At 38.3% G+C, this 21,650-nt stretch overlaps 1 protein-coding gene across 5 annotated transcripts in view; it reads right to left on the bottom strand.

Annotated features, from left to right (window-relative positions):
* Positions 1–1,562: 1,562 nt before the first annotated feature.
* The window catches only part of AFTPH (aftiphilin), a 42,612-nt gene continuing 22,524 nt past the window's right edge, over positions 1,563–21,650 (bottom strand). Inside the window, exons 5-9 of one of the 5 annotated variants that reach the window (XM_071424708.1) lie at positions 20,754–20,876; positions 14,263–14,323; positions 12,536–12,619; positions 8,492–8,615; positions 1,563–2,771 (exon numbers count right to left, since the gene is read on the bottom strand). In XM_071424708.1, the coding sequence (XP_071280809.1) occupies positions 2,627–2,771; positions 8,492–8,615; positions 12,536–12,619; positions 14,263–14,323; positions 20,754–20,876 (537 nt within the window). In that variant the 3' untranslated portion in view covers positions 1,563–2,626. Of the gene's footprint in view, positions 2,772–8,491; positions 8,616–12,535; positions 12,708–12,862; positions 14,324–20,753; positions 20,877–21,650 lie in introns of those variants that run through there. The other 4 variants (XM_071424717.1, XR_011678856.1, XR_011678857.1 and 1 more) reach the window with 4 other exon arrangements.

The following is a 21,650-nucleotide window of genomic DNA, read 5'->3' as shown; positions in this document are numbered from 1 at the left end:
AAAAGGCTGAATTTGGATGTAAACTTTACATCTTTCAGCAGCGTGAAGGTCTGTGGGACGCAGAAAGAACATAAAAACCCCATAAACACATTCTGGATAGTACCAGGTTTCACAAAGTTTCAGATTGGTACATCAGTCACAATAGAAATCTCCTTTTTCCCCTCCCCCATCCACGGCACGCCACCAGAACTGCACTCAGAGACTGGAAGACAAATGGGCAGCTGCCTCTGGAGGCAATTGTGAGGAGACTAAAGATCAACTTGCAGCTGGCACTTCCACCCCCACCTCTCCTTAATACTTCAGTCCACTCGCTGCCAGACAAGGATCATGAGTCAGCTCCTAAACATATTCTCCTTGGAACAATAGCTATAGCTCTGTGCTGCAGCTATCCCACTGCTCCAGCTCCCAGGGACATGCCACAGTCACGGAAACAAAGGCACCAATTTTAACCTAGGGCAGCCCAAGACCAGAACTGAAGGATACAAAAAGCATGCACTAAAGAATACTGTGCTAAACCTGGGAGATTAGCAAAGCTCATTTTGACATGTAACGGGCATGAAGTCAGTGCTGCAATGAAAATCTGCAGAAACAGCAAACAGAAGTGGGTTTGGGGCTACATGGTAAAGCAGATGGCTTTTGCTTAAACCTTTTCTGCTACATCAGGGTGCAGTTTGATACCACATCATTGTATACTGCAGTACTAATTAGAGGGCAAAGGAGACAATTTAGCCTTTACAAACTAACTTTACCATAACCACAGGAGCAGAATCTCCTGCACTCACAAAGATGGAACCCCAGCACTGGTCTCTCAAGGAGAGTAAAAAGCTTCCTTTTGCAAGGACAACCTTTCAGCTTACCCAGCTGATGACATCAAACTCAGGCTTTTCTGACCCAAGTGCTGTCAGACAATAAAGAATTCAAATAGATAAAAAAAAACACACTAGAGATTTCTCAGAACAAGATGTTAGGTGATGAACTGGTGGTGACTACTGAGCACTTAAAGAGTTGTGCACATAATAAAGACATGGAAGAGTTTATGTCCATGCACTATCAAGAAACAGCAGCACCCAGAACATGCCTTACCTGCAGCAGTAGAGACCCTGAGAGCTCCCAGCCTTACCTCCACTGAGACCCTCTGATGAGATGTTTACACAGGTACAGTGCAAGCTAACATGAGAGGAGAAATCTGTGACTGCTGTGTTTCTGGTTTTCTCTAGCTAAGAAATCAGCAAACCCAGTTGTCCTTTCTCACCTCACCATAGCTGGTGTTTCTTACAGCTGAATCTTGTCAATTGCTTTGAAGAAGTCTCTAACCCTAAATATCATGAGCCACATTGCCCTATAAGCCATAAGGGAAATTGGAGACAGAAGTAAAAGACTGACTCCCAACACGATAAAGAGATGGGAGAATTGAAGGAAAATCTGCAGGACCCTGCCAGGTGTGGTTTGTGGGACTGAGCAGCACAAATCAGAAGGTCCTACAGCACATCAATTTTACCACAAACAGAAAAGTGAGCAATGCACACATTCTGTAAAAAAAGACAGCAAGCTGTATACATATGTATCTTTTAAATTATTTTATTTTGTGTAAGCTAAAAGGAAATTTACACACTTAAATCTCAAAAGACCTTGGGCATGCATATTGACCTTTTTAGAGGTTCTTCGACATAGCTCTCTTTTTTCCATAGGAATTTCCCCAGACATTTACAACCCATAGTTTTTTACTGTATATACAGCCTAAAACCATAGCAATCTATGATTATGTCATTTTACACTGTGCAAAATCAAACAGGAATAGTGGTACAATAGAACATAAAAATTTTTAACAGGTAAATTTCATTGTAAGACATTCATATTGTTTTGGTCCTTCATTTCCAAATCAAACTGATTAAGAGCAGACAACCTTCTAATGACCAAAAAAAAAATAAATCAAGTGTTTAGACAGTAATCCATAACTGGAACAAGAAATTACTGACAGCATACCTTTCAAAAGGCTATATAGTGACAGAGCCATACTACTGAAGTTCAAGAACATAAAAACTGATCAGCCAACCAATCAACAGGGGATGGGGGAAAAGAAAAGGAAGAACACATCTTAAGCTTGTTAAAACACAAAAGAAAGTACTGGGTTTTAAAGAAACGATAACTGAAAAACCCACAAAAGGGACAACATTACCTTTTGATTTTTTTTTTCCAGCAAGAAGTATTTTAATATATGCAGGAAAGAAAAAGTTGCTCAATACAATCTGAAAGTCTTAAGGGGCAACTTCACAGATCGTGAAGATTGAAGTTTTCATTATGTGTTTATAGGATTTTTTTAAACTTTTAGAAGTTTTTTAAGAAGGACACCACCAGTGTATTTCACAAAGACATAAATGTATACAGCCCAGCACAACAAAAAGAATAGATCTTCAAAAAGATTTACCCCCAATTATTTACATTTTTCTCTAATATAAATTTAGGACTCCAGTATGTAAATAAATATACATTACTATGTATACCTTTCTAGTGCTGCTTACCAACAAATCATCTGAACTTGATATTTTTTTAATTAAAGCAAGATTGCTTTTTACGACCCGCAGAGGGAAGAAAAAAAATCAATAGAAAACGTCCAATTCACATCACTTTAGTCTACCTTTTCTTGGCAGCTTGTTGAAGGTGTTAATGTGGCTGGGAACATCAACACCTTGGCATGCATGAAAGTTAAGTCAGGAAGGCTAGAAATCACCTTGGCAGCCTCTTCACTAAGATGTTCTTCCTTTTTAGGCTTCCTGTTGGGAAGAAGAGAACAAAGTGCATTAATCCAGTACCTAATATCCCTGGGATCACTGAAACAATCACTGATTGAAGCAATGTTCTGTCAGCTTGTCTCCCACTGACAGGCACTTCTGCAAGCTACTTGAAGGTAGTCTAATGTTATAATACCTACCTGCCTACCAATAATGTGTTAACAGAGAGAGTCAGCAAAATGTTCCTGTGTATATTGTTGCAATAAGGAAAAAATGTCTTATTCAAATGATAATTTTTACAGATTTTTTTTTTTTAGCAGCTTCAAGAGTCAAGGGACTCAGTTGAAGAGATAACCATGCCCATATTCTAGAGATAAAACAGTTGGAGCATTAGTTCTAAACTACCTAAATTTGGTACAATTCTTCAAAAATACAAAAGATCTTAAAACGACATTAAGAAACGTCTAAGTTACTTCTCAGTAATTTTAAAATAAAAAAAGCACTTATGCTGTGTTTTCAACATGACTGTTCTCACACTGCCCATCATGCCACTCTACACTGTGATTCCAAAACCTTTTTTCCCCTCAGGATTCAGCAGCAGCAGAAGGTGCCTCACAAATAAGTGTATCTACTTGCTTTGAAGTACAGGAGTATGAGCAGCCATGATGCATACAGCAGTTTGGGAATCACTAGGGTTTACTTTGCCTTTTGCATTATTCACAAGAATTACTGAGCACAAATGAATAAAGAAGTCTGAATCCCATGTCACTTGATTCTCACTATTATGCAAAAAATTCACACTTCCCAAGTAAAATGAAGCCTGGCTCAGACTGCTATAGACCCCCCTCCTTTGCCCAAACATCCATACTTTACACATATCTGGCTTATCTTTGAAGAACACTGCCTACCACTAGAAATACTCAGTTTTCCATCAAACATTATTCCAGTTTCAAAAAGGCACCTGCTAAATCCTGTAATGATGTAAGAAATTGCAACTGCATAAGCTCCCTCACCTTCATGGGAAAAAAAGCTGAGACAAAATGCTTGAACCAAAGAAACTGCTTTCCCTAGAGCACTTCAGAAATCTCCTTTCTCTATCTGGTCTTATTTATAAGCTGTAAACCAATCCCATGAGAGGGCAATGTCCACTCCAATCATGAAGCAGCATGTACTTTTTGTCAGCCCCCACGAGGATTGTTTCCTCAGCTGAGCAGAGACCAGTGGAAAGCAAGGGGCCACATGTTTGCTTCCACAGAAGCTCAGAATTCCTTAGCTAGAAGAAAAAAAGAGCTGGAGTCAAATGCATCCTTGACATCTGATGATTGTGGTGACCATCACCACTGATCATGGTGCTGACACTGAACTATCACTTCTGTTTGCCACTGAAATCCCCACTCGATGAAAGTTCTCCAGATGAGGCAGCCTAAACAATAAATCTGACTTACCTTCACAGAACAGCAATATTTTTTTTTTCTCTGCTACAGTGGAATTTCACGAGCTACTGACTAGGCAGATTACCAAATTCTGGAGGATAAACAAAGCTGTGTGCTGGTTTTACTGAAGGAAGAAGCAGAGAGCCAATATGTGCCTCCTCTAACAACTTCACAGTCAGCTCTGTTTGCACTCAAAGGACTATCTCTGAGCTGTTGAAATGTGGTTCCCACCCACCCTGTGTTATCAGTATCTGGTGCCGCTATTAATAATCACTTACCACAAGCCCCTTAAAGGTACCAACTCCTGATGATCAAGGACTTAGAGCTAACAAAGGAGTGTTTGGCAGAGGAAGCCAAGGGAAGAGGGCTGCATTGGAGATGTTCCTGTAATTGTTCATCAGGCTAGATGGAGCTCACACACTCCTTGCTATTTATATTCCTCTTCCTCCTCTGCTCAACTGCAGCATGCTAAGAAATGGCACTGCTGGGTCCCAGAGGCAGCGCTGCCTTTCACTCCGTGGTCACATGCAGCACCTTTGTCACAGGACAGTGCCATCACTCCTGCTTTGCAGAACAGGCACACCAGTGAGGGGTCAATCCCACCCAGTTACCCACTGCTCCCCTACTGGCTGGAATATTCCCCTTTGCAATACTTTATCTACTCCAATGCAATGTAAAAAGTATTTCTAAAGCAGGAGAAGCTAATGCACTAACACAGCAACCACTGCTTAACTGTGACCAAGACAGAACTATAGATACAATCACCAGGTAATGAGACTCAAACCCTTTTCTGAAATCATCTCAGTGCAGAAAGGGATGAGATGGCCAAAATTCTCCATTCCTCAGTGGAGAGAGGCAGGTTCCTCTGCAATACAACAAAACTGGACACTACAAGTACTCTTTCTGGGTAACAACCACCACTTCTGGTAGCATATATCACCAGGACAACCCTAAAGAGTTACTCATTAACTCTAATTTTAAAAGACAAAGTAGCATCATCACTGCAGACAGGTTTTACCTTTTAAAGGTAGCAAACTGCCCACTAACTGTGATGTCCATTAATAGAGGCAAGAGAAGTGACTGTGCATTAACTTCAGGCACCACTTTTGCTGAAGATTTGCCATTGCCAAGAGATTCTTTTGCTGAGCCCTGATCAGTGGAGAGGAGTCTTGCAGAGCTTTTCCTGCTCAAGCACTCCTCATTTCTAGGTGCCATGGCTTAAAGAACAGATGCCTGAGTGAGTGGACTGTCAGTGGCAGCTGTCCTATTTCTGTCTGCTTTGGAATCAGAACTTTTGATTACAAAACCATGAAAGGACCCATCCCTGGATCAAAACAAAGTCTCTGCCTCATTGAGGTTTCAAAATAATCCTCTACAGCACACTTTGCCCCTACCCATCTCTTTTCTTACACTAGGTTATATTCCCTCCCAAGAAGGACAGGAAGGATATACCCCTACCCAAGCATTTGTACCAGCCCCTCTGTCTGTAGGCACTAAATTTCCTTTTCAAAGGCATGTTAACACTAAGCCACAAGAAATGAACCAGACTTACAGGCAGGAAAGTTGCTGGAAGAAAATCAGGCAAGAAAGAGGGAATGCTTTGTCCATCCATCACTTGCATGTCACTGTTCTGTTTTGCATTCCAACCCCTTCCTGCAGCATTCAAGTCTTTCAGGGCTTCAGTCACCTCTCATGTTTGCAAAGGGTTTTTAGGATAGCACCAGCAAGGCCAGGCTTTATCAGCAACAATGAGCTGATTAGAGAAATGCACTTTAAAAACACTCTGTAATTAAGAGTTAGCCTGCTCCATCCAACACCATCCCCAAGGAGTATTTCCAGTTTAAATGAAGGTTTTGGCCATTTCTTGGAAAGGTATCAGTGCTCTGCTTTCCTTCAAAAAGACAGCAGATAAACTTTTGATCTCTGCCAATTCTATGGAACTAGGCAAGGCTGGAGACTCTGTGGAATGCTGCTCTGGATCCCTGACCTTCAACACTTATTGCTGCTGTCAAAGTTTCAGGCTCAAGCTGAGGACAAAGTTTCCCTCCTCTCCCAATACTTTCCTGCTGAGAAACAGACTTTCTGGTTCAAGAGATGGCTTTGCAACAAAAGACAGGGCTACTTTAGACAAAGACAACTCTTCACACGGCATCCCACAGCTGAACAGTGTTTTTTTCACTCTAAACTTTACCCTAAAGATCCTGAGTTCAGCCAACAAACATGGGATAGCCTCAGCACTACTGAAGTTGCCATCAAAGTGATCCTAAATCCACTGATTTTGTCTTCCTCAGTCAGTTATCACTGATGTCTAATAGTTAACATTTCCAGGCTGGTGCATGAACCTCATTCTCACTGACCTGGCTGTACCCAGCCACTCCTATTTTAAAGACTCCAGTTCATTACAAAAGAATTTATAAAACTGAAAAGAAAAACAAATTTATTACAAAAAGCTAACATTGTACCACACTAGTTGGCATACTACTGAGGCTATACCTTCTTATTTTTCAGAAGGCTTCTGGCCTGAAAAAACATACTGCTTTTCTTTTGGGGAGCATGAAATCAAGAAGAAAAAGCACATGAATTTTTTTTTTTTAACTCAGAGTTGATAAGAACATACAAAATGTATTAAACCATGAAAACAGCAAATCCTTGTGTGTGTCTGAACTTAGCCTCCAAGTCTGAGGTCCCAGCCTGGTACAATGCTACATCACAGATCTAGAACCAGTTCCTGCTGGTAAGCAATGCTCTCCAGAACAGGGGAAGAGCTCTGACATCTGGATAAAGAGCTTTAAGAGCACAGGTAAGAGCTTTCAAGTGCATTGTGGAAGCACTCAGGAAAAAACCAAACCCGTCATATCAAAAAAAAACAGCACAGAAAAATGAGGGTCAACACTTACTTAAGCAAAGTTCCTTTGTAAACAAAAAGCTAAGACATCTTAAAGCAAGGTACAAATCTAAGAGTGCAGATATAACAAAGATACATTTAGAGCTTGCATGTCCTGCTGTGGTTACTTTTAAATTAAGCTTAGAATATAATACAAAAGTATTTCAACTGTAACTATGTTTTCTAATTCCTGAAAGCCAAACTTCCACTACAGTATCTCCAGGAAGAGCATGTGCACTCCATGGATAGAAAAAGAAGCAATCCAGAAGACCCAAAAATCAGCATCGAAGTGGGGAGTTCCCTCTACTGGCTCTCCCTTGAAATTTCATGGCTTGTTGATTTCATGCTCACTTTCAAAATTATCACTGCAGGAAAACTGGGAAGATAGTTTTCTTAGTAAAAGAGCATGTTTGACAAGAACTCTTGAAAATTACAAATCAGTCATTTTAAGCAAGCCAGCTCCACCCCACCATTACTGTGCCTCCTCCTAAGGGCTGTTGCATGAAAACACATCTACTTTAAGAGTGCTGAATAAACCCTAAGGCTCACTTGGGAGTGAAGATATGTTATCATGCACTTGTTGCATGTTGAGGCACACATTTCCAAAAAACCAATGTTTTACTTGGTAAAGATTCCTCAGCATTTCTTTTGAAGGGCACAAACATTAATTATATGTTAAGACAGTCTAGGATCCTACTGCTAAGACACATATAAATAAATAAACCCAAAGAATACAAGCTTATAAATGGAGAGATGATTCTGGACCAAATCCAAGCCCAGACTTCAAGCAAGTCATTTGATGTCTAAAGCCTTTCTACAGATGCTGCCTATAAAAAAAAAGCACAAAACTACTTTATATGTGCTCCACTGAGGCAGAAGTGACATCCTAAACCAACTACACATTCAATTCTTAACGTGCAACAGCAAAATTAAACTGATTTTTGCTCACTGAAGTTTTGACAGGTGTTAGGAATATTTGTCAAGGGACAAATATAGTCATAATTATTAGTCTGTTATCATTTTACTTGTGCAACATTCTGTATTTATAAATTACACAGAGACAAAGGAGAGTCTCCTGCCTCAGCCCTAGGTCACTGAGCTGATTCAGTTTACCCTGCCACTGTCAGGAGCCACTGTCAGGAGCCACTCTCAGCCCTGATGTTCAGAAAGTTGCTTCCTACAGTTCAGTCATTGGCTCTACCTTTTCAGCATAAGTCCTGGTGATCTTTTTCCTTCAGCTCATAAACTCTTACCCATCTCATTTTAGACTTCTGAGATAATTTGAAATAAGAACTACAGTACAATGAACTTCAGATTTAAAATCTAAAGCCTTTTGATCATTCAAGAACTTCTGCCCTAAAACTGCACACAAATTCACACCTCACATTTCACACCACCCTTACAGAAGGGAAACAGAAGAATAATGTGCAATGAAGAGCATTTACCTTGTGGACGTGCTTGCCTTCTCCACTGTGGACATGAGCCTTGCAAAAGCATCAGTCACTCTGCTGCTTGCATTGGAAGTTTCCAGTTTTGAGGTTGTCAATTCATACAACTCAGGATCCACACCTTATAGTATAAAACAATAATCAGTGATGGTTGGAGGCAAGTAAAGTCATAATTAGTCACAGACCAACTTGCTAGAAACTGCTTTCTGTAAACATCTGAATCATTTATAATTTGAAGATACATGAAAAGAACATGACAGAACATGTTTGTGTTTCTGAAGCATCATCCTCTCTCCCCATCATTTTTCAGCAGCTTTTTTAGCTGTAGTAGAAAACACATGCCTTGGATCAAGTCTGGCATACAAGGTCTTAGTCTGTGAGTAAAAATAAAACACAGTCTGATTGACTTTTCAGAGTGAAACCTCTATAAAAATGTCAGCTGTGTCAAAAATGGATTGTTTCAATTATTTCAACTCAACTGCCTGTATTAAAAGAACACTGAATGTTAACAGGGACCAACTCTTCACCTAGAGATTACAAACAACACTGGCATGCAATAGAGTGCATTTAGTATCTGGCTTTTCACTAGGGGTTGTGTTAAAATGTTAAGTGAGGAAAAGAAGCTTTTATGAAACAGAAGTGGAATGGCATTAAAAAAAAGTTACATACTAATATGCACAGAACCACCAAAAATTTTAGTCTATGCTCCCTTTTCAACTTTCAAGTATTCATAAGTATTTCTAATGGCATTAAGAATCTGAATGTTTCAGCCTTGAATTTCTAGCTTCAGTTATCTGAGGTCAGATGCTGAATTTTGATATCACTTTTGTTGAAAATGGATTTCAAATTTTAGCAGCAGAGGTCATTCTGAAAACACTGCAAACAATGGAAAGCTATATGCAAAAAATACATATGTATGAGCTAAATTTATCTGTTTAGTGTCAAGCATCACATCTCAGTAGGAAGCAGCTCTATGATTTTTAAATATTACATACTGTTTCTTAAAAAAACTTCTAGGAATTAGAATTACCAAAATAAATCAAGAGGAAAGAGTGTTACAGCAAGTTTTGTTACATTTGAAACTGCTGATACTTCCCTAGCTACAGTTTCAGATATTTTATGCTTCACAGGTTTCATGAAGCGTACATATGTGCCATTCACAAGGTGTTTTCAAAGGCAGCACAGAATTTTTGTTCATAAGCACTGTGTTTATTCAGAGACACCTCTGAGCTAAACAGGTGTCACACTTGTGCCTGTTGATGTGGACAACACAAAAGCATTTCATCCTACTGCAGAACAAACACTGCAAATACTGGGACCTGCTGCTCCCATGCAGCTCCCCGATACAAAACCAGCATTTACTAATGTTTGCTGATGATTGTATCCAGTTTACTTCTCAGGATCAAGATGCTTTTAGAAGTATTCCTGAAACACCAAAAGATTACCAGAAATAAATGCCAGTGCCTACTGTCCTGCCTTTACCAGCAGTAACTGCAGCACTGTGTGTGCTAAGAGATGATGTTAATCATCCCCAAACTTGCTTTGCATGAGCTCTCTACAAGCAGTGTCTTGACCATTTATCCTTTTGGGACATGGTAATTCTTCTTTTATTGTGAGGAAACTTGGCTGACCAAAATGTGAAATAAAGAAAATCATCTGGTTAAGTTGCAGGACGTGGAAGATTTGTTCCACATAGTATGAGTTGATTAGAAATTAATCAGCTGTCCTTTTAACATACATGTTTTTTAAGTCTGGATTTTCGCAATTGATTTGATCCAGTTCCATGCAAAATATCAAAATATGTACTGTCCTGAGACCGGTATACCAAGACTTCTAGAAATGTCAGATGTTTACAGAACGTAGAAACAGGAAAAAGCCTGAATATTCCATAAAATATCCACTTTCAATCAGGAAGAGGAAGCCTTGAAGAAATACACTTTGACTTGCAGAAGCCTGCGAGATCCCATTAAGGTACAAATTGGAAAGCTAATTGAAGGAAGGAGCCCTTTGACATGCAACTCTGCAACAAACATTAAATGCAACCTTGTAAGTTACATCATTTAGATATTCCCATTTACAGTCCTGTCTTGGGATGTCACTGCTCAATTTACTGCTCTTTAGGCACCTCTTACTCAGCTGCATTTATATTAAACTATTAACATGAAAAATAGAACAATACACTAAATCTGTGGGAAAATAAGAGAAATGAGTAACTCCCTATTCATAACTTGGAATGAAAATTTTTATTAAAAAGTTATTTTGAGTACTGATGAAATCAGACTGAGAAGAATTCCACGTCAATCTATAGCAAGTAAAACTAAATCTCCAAAGAAAGAATAAACTTCTACTGAAAAAAGTATCTTCCTTAAGCAAAAAAAAAAAAAAAATCTAGCAATTTGTCTTTCAATTATTTTATGTATTTTTTAAGAGTTGCATATTCTCCATTTTATTCAGATGATGAGAGAGTATTTAAGGAAACCACTGCAAAACCTTAATGAGATATTGAAGGAAAGTTAGCCAACCAAACCCCACACAAAGCTCCTAAACACACACACAAACACACGAGCTGCAAGCCATGAAACAAATGACTTTCCCAGAAACAAGTCAGTAAGAAAAAAAACCCAAAGCCAAACCAAAAGAAATGAAGGGAACAAAAAAAAAAAAAAAGGCACTATAGGGCATACCATAGAAGGTGATACCTGTAACTTGATGAAACAACAACATAAAAAATAAAATGCAATAAAAGACTAACAGAGTATTCCTCCAGTAACACCTTCCAGTGTGCACTCCTTCTGCACAAGCAATAATGCATGTACCCAACTACACAAGCAATAATAGGTGCAATGGGCACTGGTGACTTGTGTCAATGGACTTGGAACACACTTACAAAAGAATCTGTAGGACTCAAGCACCTTGCCTTTGCTAGCTGTCACTTCCATGACAAATCTGCCCTCTTTCATCTGATAATGGTATTTCTCAAGGGTGGAATAAAAAGTCATTTAGATTGCCATGCCATAAAATTGCTTCCAGTGATTAGATTTTAAAACTAAAAAAGTGTGTTTCTAAAAAGAAAAAATAACATAATAATTATAATAATTTGTTTGAAATATGGGAGGACCCCAAACATCTTATGAATGGGTTCTAAAAATTAAAATCACTAAGAGGAAAAATATCTTTCCTGTGAAGAAATTGATTATCATGGCTTCAGGCATTGTATTGAAGGAGTACTTGCATTATCAATTTAACCTATGCACTGGAACAAATCCCCAAAGTGTTCCCTGAAATTCCTGCAGGAATTTATTCAAAGTGTAGGTTTTCACAAGCTAGTGCAAAATACTCAGAGCATGTAAAAACCACGTGAAAAATGAATTAAATTACTTTCACACGTTATTCATGGAGAGAGTGGTGTTTTCATCTCCTTTTTAAGGGAGTAAATTGCAGTTAAAATGCTTTGGGTTCAAAATTAACATTCATGAACTTCTAATACCCCACAAACATGCAACTATCCTTCTTTTCTATTACAAAGGCTGTTAAAACACCTTTTTCACTGTATTATTGGTAGTAGCCCATGACCTCCTGAGCTGTCATGTATCAAGGTTGATAAATTTATATTCATACATGGCTTCCAAACATCGTCATAATCCTGTAATTTAGAGGCACTCAGAGAAGAGAGCAAGCCTCATCTTTTAGGAATTGCCACATCAACACCATTTTTCAAATTTCCTTAAGTGCTTAGAAGAGTTAACTTCTGGAATTTCTCATTTGAAACAAGTGTTTTAACATCTTATTTGCAAGAGCATAAAAGCCATTCATTCCTTCAGCAGGTGACAAATACAGAGCTGACAGTACCTTTTAAATACTTGTACTCGATACAAAACATCAGAAAACAGAACACAGATTAAAGGAAAAACGCAGTAGAGAGACATTTTAGAGAAATGCAATGTAAAACTTCTCCTTGTTTGTAGGAAAGTCAAGTGATGTGCTCATGCTTTTAGTAAGTCGTTATATTCGTAACAGTTGTGGTTTGAACACTCTGCTGACCTGGGATTGTGGTGGTGCTGCTAGAGCTACTGTCATCCACGGGCCCAAAGAAATCAAGGTTCAGAAGAGTGGAACCTCCACTAGCTTGAAATTCAGTGACCGTGTTGGTAGGCAGCCATATAGAAGGTAAGCCAAGGGAGGGGTTTATGTGTAAAAAGGGGTAAGACACACACTTGAACATGCAAGTTATAATTAGTACTCAGTACGCAATTTAAAAATCGACATGAAAACAATGCTTACAGTATTAGTTTGTACCTTCTAAAATGTTAACAACTTAATTCAATGCACATTTCCTCATGTACAATGCAGCAAGGAAATCAACACTAGTAACTTTAAAATAGAATATTTATTTCAATCTAAAAATGAAAGAGAACCAGCACGACCCAAAGAGAGAGATGTGACCAGTTAAAGGGAAACAATATATAAGTCAATTGACAGTTCAAATATAATGGGCTTTTTCTCCCCTCACTGAAATTGAAAGCCATTCTTTCATCAGGAAAACTTAGCAGCTCCTCAAATAGCAAAGAACAAAAAGAAAAAAAAATTCAAAATTTTATTTAGCGGCTTTAAGCTATTAATTATCATTATCTTAAAGCAGTGTGACCACTGGGTAACAAAGGCCGCTCTTATGTCCAGTTCCTCACTGGCAAATTATACTGTTCCCCTTTAGCACTAAAACAGAAATCAAACCAAGATACATTTTAAAGTTGTTTGTTAAAAGAAAGCATGATGATTGACTGAAGTAGTAAGACACCAGACAACAGCAAAAGGGTCCATCCAGGCTTTCCTTCAGCACCATGATATTGCTATCCAAACTCTTACACACCACACATTCTGCAACAACACAGTGTGGCAACACCAGTGCAGTAAGAGATGCACTTTATCTGAGCCTGCCTTTGAACTTGTGTGTAATCAATCAGTTGCTGTCAGAAGGCTCCTTGTAAAGGAGTTTCTTAATAGGTTTCTATTCTGTCAGTAAAACAAGTTTCTAGAACTTGTTTTATTTCCTTTGCATGCACTTACATTTCTGACACTAGAGGCAGTGGCACAACTCACTTTGCTATTAAAATAGACACAGGTGAAGGGTTTTTTAGGTGATAACTATATACATTTACAGCTATTAATAAGTTCGTCGCTACCTCTTTAATATAATAGCTATAATCAGCTCTTTAGTGTAAGCAAAAGTGATAATGAATGAAGTCACATTTTTGAAATACAAAATTATCTTTAAATCTGAAAACTTTCAGCTCAGGAAGTGTATATTTTGCAAACAGTTTGTGGTTAAAATATTGTGCTTTGAAGTAGCCACTTTACAGAAGTTTGTCATTCAGAGGATGTCTAAAGAGATAGCTGACTGGTGAAAAATACTTTTAGGAAGTAAAACTCATCAACCTAAAATGCTCATTTGTTCAGAGTTTCATTATAATCTGCAGTTATACGTAATGAAGTGTTAATATTGCCACTGTGTCACTAGCATATGGCAGGAATCTAAAATAATACTTAACTTGTATTTTTCAAGCTATGTAATACTTCACATAGGGGAACTGTAAATCAGAAAGAAAGCCTGAATTTCCAAAGTTAGGAGTAAGAAATAAGTATTATATATATTTTTATATATGTGTGTGTGTATATATCTTAAAAAAATAATCAGCAGATAGATGTTTGTCTGAACTTTGTAGCTTTCTTATCTCTAGCTCTGGTGCTAGAGGCTCTACGGAGAGACGTACCATCTAAAGGGTTAGTAAGGCCACTGCTACTCCAGTCAAACTGGACAGGTGGTAGAGATTCCTAGAGTTGAAAAGTCAGAAATCAGATTTTATAGTCAGTTCAGGTTACAACAATGCAAAGCAGTTCAAACAACAGATTCTTTAGCGTCTAAACACTAAAAAAGACAACTAAATGATCAAGCCCCAACTTTTGGGAGGTGTGTCTTTTCATAATATGCACTAGAGATTCAAAGTAGATTTCTTCTACCACAGGAAGTCCATCAAATTCTGATCAGCACAGATTAGGTAACTTCTAACTCAAACAGGATTTGCAAATTAACTAAAACATGAATTGAATAACAAACCTTAAGGCATCATTGAAAATTAAACTATTACATTCATGGAAGATGAGGCACTTAGCATAAATAGTTATGTATACACAATTACAGGGCAAATTCAGAACAGTGAAAGCTGTCTGTGCATCCATTCTTTGTCTTGATCATATATATTATTTATCATCAAACAACCAATCATTCTTTTGGTTTGTTTTGCTCTTAAGAAACACAATCTCCACACATGAGGGACAAAGTATCAACACCCTTTCCACTCCACCCCCTTTAAAAATTAAAGTCCTGTGAGTTATTATCCTTTCACAGTTAATTCATCCTGATCTATATACAAACCATTGGCAGCAATGCTTGAACAAGAGGAGTATGGAAACACTGACTCCTCCTGGGAGTCCATCCTTGCCTTTTGATTTCCTCTTGTTAAGCCTTTTGGACACAAGCAAGCAGCAGGGGCCATGCTCTACAGGGGCAGTGTGAGTTGCAAGCACTGTCTTCCTGCACTCCCAGGACACAAACTGATGGGACAGTAGCAGAAATGTCTGAAAGAAGCTGAACCTTTCTACTTCTGTGCATTACACTCTGCTCTCTCCCCAGTGAAGTCAACTGTCATGAGGCACTGGGAAAGGATGTGCCCTCAACTTCTAAAGAAACAATCACAGTATGGAAGAAAAACAATGGATTTTCTCAGCAATATTCTTTAAAACACATCAGTACTTGTTAAGCTTCCAGTGGCTGAGCCATACCTTCTCTTTGCTTTTGTAGAAAATCAGCTTTCATTTTTAATTTTAAAGATTCCAACCATCTGACACTGAAGAAAAATGCAATTCACTAATCAAGACTGTAGCAACCTGAGATAGCTTTGTAGCACAATTAAGCTCACTGCAAATTTCCTCAGTGCTAGATGTTTGCAGGAAGCAAAACAAAGGGAGCTGGAGACTTCTGTATTTATTTATAGGAAAGATCTTTCTAAGCAAGACATTTACTTTCTAATGTCTTAAAAATACTTTCAGTACTGAGCACAGCTTGAACAGTATTCTCTCCATGGAGTTTAATAAACTGATTCTTCACTTTTAACTTTGCCTTGGGAATGGTATTACTGAAATGATTTGCATGTAGATATAATGGCAGCAGTGTGGAAGCTCCACCTGATGAAGTAATGATCACCATTATCAGTAGCTTGTTTAAACTTTGTCACATGTAAAAATATATTAACATTAAAAGGAGTTTGTAGGAAAAGAGAAGGGTAGTGAGTATAACAATTTAGCAGCTTTCTGCCCTGAGCAAAATGAACTCAAATTGAAATAAAGTGGCTTCCTACCAACTCTTGCTGAGGAAAACACCCAGTAGATTTTGTGTCAAAGGCCTGAGTTAGGACTAATGACTGACAGAGCTGCATGGAAAAAGTGGCAGCAATGGTTTGCCAAGTGTTTGCCTTTAATGATGGCCTGACTCTCAGATTTGACAAGGAAAGGACACAGGATGTGATGAATTCTTCCTAAAATGGGAAAAAATGAGTCTGACTCCAAATCAATAAGAATACACCAAATATATTAGTCTGCTCTGTGGGATGAGGCCACCCTGCTGACTTCAAGTACTTTGCAAAAGAGAGGGTAAGTAAAGCAGCCCTCACCTATACAGATGCTGGCAAGTACCAGTCTATACAGTAGCAAACCAAGTGAAAGGAAAAGGCAGAGGAAAAAGCAAAATTAAACAGAAAGTTTCCTGTTTCTTGCTACCTCAGCCCTAAGAAACACCTGAACACAGGCACTGAAACCTCAGCCAGTGGGAACATACCCAGCAAATGGGAATATAATGTTCAGCCTTTCTGAAACTGTGAGGTTGTTAGGTTACTGCAATTATTATTTTAGTAACATGCTTTAAGGAAAAGTGCCTAATCTATGAGAATATTGAGAAATGGAGCACATTGCTTTCACTCCTCAAGGCCTCCATCTTAGATTACAGGACACAGTACAGAAATGAAAAAGTATACTCAGCTGTCAGAATACTACTCTGAATGTTAAGGAAGTAAGAAAGAGGAAATTAAAATGCCTGCCTGTTTTACTGCATCATATTTCACTTTGATGCAAGTGAGAGATGTTTTCACACAGTAATTTTAGAATGTATTATGTAAGAGCTCTCATAATCCAAAAGAGTAAAATGTAAATGTTTGTGTCTGTGCCAATAATTACTCAAGGAAAATTAAACAAAATAAATAAAAAAGAAGCATTTTTCTGTCTTAAAGTTGGGCAAAAAGAATAAAAGGACTTGTAATACAAATATAATGTCAATATTCAGATGGATCCCAAAAATGAGCATCATACACATTCCAGAAAAAGCTTTACATGCAAGTAATTCATACATTTCATTGTGTGTATTCATTGGCAAAATTTTATCAGTTCTGAAAACTGCTCTTTTCAGACAACCCCTTTACACAGCTGTCACATCTGAGAGAACACCAAGTTCTGTAGCATCTCTTACCTGCAAATCTTTCTTCCTTACTCTGTGAACAAAGCCACACACACTCTCACACTCTTGGATCTTTCTCACACATATAACTGGAGAGTAGTTCCTGATGGAGCCTTTGGATGGTGGCCAATAATATGGTAGTTTGCATCTGTCATTGTTAGAAGTCCTGATGGTCTCTTATGTAATTAAAAGTGTTTTTAGAGACTGTCACCCCATGGGGTTTAATTAAGGTTCAGTCCCTAATAGCCACCAAGTGTAAGATGTATATTTCTGTTATAACCTGATCCCTAATTCAGTGGCTTACATGCAAGCAGATGTGCTGTAATGGGCACCTGCAGAAAATAAGCACTGGTAATTTTCTTCTACAAAGGTCTGGGTCACTGCAGATTTTTATTCCAATATAAAACTTACTAAGTAAAACTTGACAGGTAACCCTACAAAAGAAACATAGTCCCAAACGGAGAGAAGAGAATGCTTTGAAGCAATAGCAGAAGAGCAGAAATATCTGGACAACTTTCTTCAAAATATCCAAAGAGAAGCAGATAAATAAACTTTAAAACAACATTAACCAGAAAACAGTATCAAACCAAGAGAAAGCAGTCATCATTAAGTCCAGACAGCAACCCTTTAGACAAACACTGGAATGTAATTTGCATGCACTGCCTGAAGACTTGGCTGCAATTTAGAAGCCCACTAGAGCTGCACAAAAAAGAAGAGAAAGGCACCTGTCTTGGGTCTCACAATCAAAGGGTGCCTATTTCACCAGTCACTCCTTACACCTGATGTCCCTTGACAAAGCCTTTTACTTCAGCCTTGTGAAGTCTTTGAGACACCATGCTTAGATCAAGGCAACAGTAATCAGGGGATTATTTCATATTCTGTTTACTGCCTTACAGTTATGAGCACAGAGGAACAGAGAAATAAACCCCTCAATTGTCAAGATAAACAACAGATCAAAGAAGAATTTAGATTCTACCTTCAAATATAAAAGAGAATGACTCTACAAAAATAATCTTTATACAATAAACTAATGCGATAATCCAGTGACTTGCTTGAGAACTCAATTTCAAAACCCTTGTCCTTATAGCTTAAATGGCTCAGATGGAAATTTGTCCACCCTATTTCCTCAGCCTAACTCAGTGAGACCCACTGGAAGGAATGAAGGCAAAACATTCAGAGTTTATGTCATAACTAGGAAGAAACACTGCAGCTCATTTGCTGTTTTTTACCTCATTCTATTAGTTCTAAAGTTCTCCATTTTAAATCTCTGCATGGTTTTGTCTGTTTGCCTACAACAAAACCATTTAGAAGGCATTCCTGTGTTTCTACAAGTGTTCTTTCCAGTATTACTTTCACCTCATCAGTCTTCCAAAGTCTTATTCCCTTAGCAGGAAGTCATATGCACAGACACTGATCTGTATACAAGTGCCATAAATGCCAGCCCTCAGAGGAGAACTTTTCCCTGAGCAAAGAACATGAATCTATCAACCAGAGCCTCTCCTTCCAAAGACAATGTCAATATTCTGAAGTTTGTGAAAATACGGATAAATCTTCATTCTGAAAATGGAGGAATTTAGAAGTTTAACTAAATAATTACACATTAACCAGGTACACTAAAGAGATACTTGAATTGCTGCACCTAAATAACTTGCACTTAGAATAAGAAGTTTCAGACTAAGAATAATTTTAGAATAAGAAGTTTCAGAGTCCACTAAAACTGCCTGTATTTCTACTGAATAGTTTAACAATGTTTCTAGCATAGGTCCTAATGAAATGTTCGGGCACATCATCTTATCACCACAACAATCTGGAATATTCTGAAAGAGCCATTTGTACAATGTGATGTGAAACTGGATTTTCCCCAAAGCAAACAGAAGCCATCAATCATTGACAGAAGATGAGACCAAGAAAGAAAGGCGGTCTCTGAGGTGGAGAATTGATTGTTCATGCCCTGAAACTTTCAGAATATCATCTTACTGTAGCCTCCTAGAATTCTGAATGGTTACAATCTCTAACCCATTTCTTCCCCAAAAGCTTATTTTAGTGTTTGTCTTTTTGAAAAAGCTAGCCTAATGCCAACAGTGCAGACAGACAGCACACAAGCTTCTCAGATGTATTCTTGGACCACAACTATTGAACAGAGAGAGCCTTATCAGAAAAAGCTGTAGGTCAAGATTATCACACTGTGACAAGTAATGGGATATTCTGTAGCAGGAATTCATAATTACAGAAAAAGAGAGACTTTGGTAAGTAGAGGTTCTTATTTTCAGCACTATGACTGTCAAGCAACTGAGAAAATGGCACTTGTCAAAGATGCTGTTACTTCAGACTCTCACAGCTCTCTACACTGTTTAGTGTATGGCTTAATTTATGTTTCCTCCTCTGTAAAAAAGGGTACTTTGAATGCTGCAAAAAGACTGTGAAATGTTCCTACTTTCTTACCACACAGTAGATTTCTTCAGATCAGACTGCTTGCAGTAATCACTGTTGTTACCTTTTCTTATATCCACTTCAGCTCCACTGCATATGAGGAGCAGCACAGGAAGCACCAAATGTGTATTGCTGTATAAAACAACGTGAGCTCTGAGCCCACTGACAAACTGCTGCTCAATAATGAAAAAGAATTCTCCTCTGCTACAAGCATGTCGCACTTAGAGCTCTGCAATGTGGCAGAACAAGGACTGCAAGAACATCACTATAGTCACAAGTACCTAGTGTTAAGGTTAAGTGTAGCCCAAGAATAATCCTTTCTGGAATGCCTTCAATCAGAAGTCATGAGCATAGCAGGTAACTGAAGATGTTAGGTGGATTAAACAAGATCTGCACTAAGGAGGGACACAGCTGAGTCCCTGAATATGTACTGAGCATCACTGTAATGACACTGAAAATGAAATATCTCTGCATATCCCATTAGCTTGTTGACAACCACACACATTGAAACACGCATAGCATTCAAGTGCTCTTCTAATATCCTTACATCAAAACAACAGCAACAAAGAACTCAGGAAATTCAAAAGCTCACTCCTAAACTCCTCTGAATTCATTTTGTATCAGGCTTTAAAGACAGAGAAGCCAGCAAAGCAACTGTGTGTAACAGATAATTCAATAAATCTGGCACAAAGGGCCAAGAGAATTCATACAATCAAAAAGTCAGACATGTATGCTTGTAATGACCACACCAACAATCTCTCTTGAGGCAGCTGGGCTGCTTTGCATGACACCCTGAAGAAGTAAGAAAGGGCAAAAGGAAATAAACATGAACAGTATAAATGTAAATAGGATCATTCAGAAAACTGAGTGCTAACCAACATGTAGAACAACCTCCAACAATGAGCTCCAGAATAAGCAAAGATGAAGAGCCCTAGCCAGAGGTCGGATGAGCCTAACATTACATATAAAATCTGTCTACCTGCCCACTGCCTTTGAGAGCAAACTGCTGTGTAACAGTAAGGATCATCAGGACTCTGAAATGGTGGCCACCAACTGCTACAGCCTCATCACAGGGACTCCCAGTCACACATGAAAAGCAGATCCAAGAGCAGGACTTCAATCTGACACAACCAACACCTGCCTTTTACATATAGGTGTCTTTGAATACACCATCCAGATATTTTAAACATAAAGAAAGAGACAATGCATCCCATTATTTCCCTCATTCTTTCTTTGTGTCTCCTCTCCCTTCTCTCCCTATTTTTTTACCTGGAACTGATCAGATGCACATGTGCTCATCTCTGGTGATACAGGAGGTGTCTGTCCTATTGAAGCTATTTTTTCTGCTGCAGATATTGGTTTCAATGGTTCCTTGGTAGGTTCTAACATGCCCTGAATAAACAAACAAGAAACAAATAAATAAATAATCTGATTTTTAAAAATGACTTGCACACACACAGACACACACATTTACAGACACTTCAAGAACTGCAGATGCCAAAAACTAGAACACACTACTAGGTAGTACTACCCTCAGCTAAGGGCTTGGGGGTAACCATGTATCTCTGGGACACTTTCACTGTGTTGAGAGGGGCGGGAGTAAATGGAGCAGGGGAAAATCATCATGGGTCCTTAGGCCTAAGAAATATTTTAGAGCTAGTAACAAAAACCCAAATGTTAAGCTGGAGCTTGCTTTTAACTTTCAGTAAGGTAATTTAAGCTGGAGAAAACAGTTACTTGATAAGGTCATGTCTTCTCCTCCCAATTGTGTGTAGACTATTCCAGAAATATCAAATGACCCATCACAAAAGTACAACTGCATTCATTCCATTTCAACAATTAAGTCATCCAAAAGAAACAAACTAAATTATCAATTTTCAGAATGATACCAAGAACGATAATTACTGAGATGGCAATAAATGCATTAAGAACCATTAAGAAAATAAACACATATTTTAATTTTAAGCAAACATTTAAAATATGGATAGTATTATGAAAAATGTCTGAAATCTGATCTTGAAAAAAATGTAGGGTGAGAAGATCTACAGAAAGCCCAAAGTTTGCACTGAGACATGCCAACCACCCGAGAACAATGAGGAGCCCCCAAATAAAAGCACAGGATTTGCAACTACAGCATTTTAAACAATTTTCAGGAAGTCACTTGCC

The sequence above is a fragment of the Agelaius tricolor genome, unplaced genomic scaffold, assembly GCF_023055355.1.
Source record: "Agelaius tricolor isolate 1412-34295 unplaced genomic scaffold, bAgeTri1.0.p SCAF_1, whole genome shotgun sequence".
Taxonomy (NCBI): Eukaryota; Metazoa; Chordata; class Aves; order Passeriformes; family Icteridae; genus Agelaius; species Agelaius tricolor.
The sequence above is the reverse complement of the archived record's forward strand: the minus strand, read 5'-3'. Positions and strand labels throughout refer to the sequence as shown.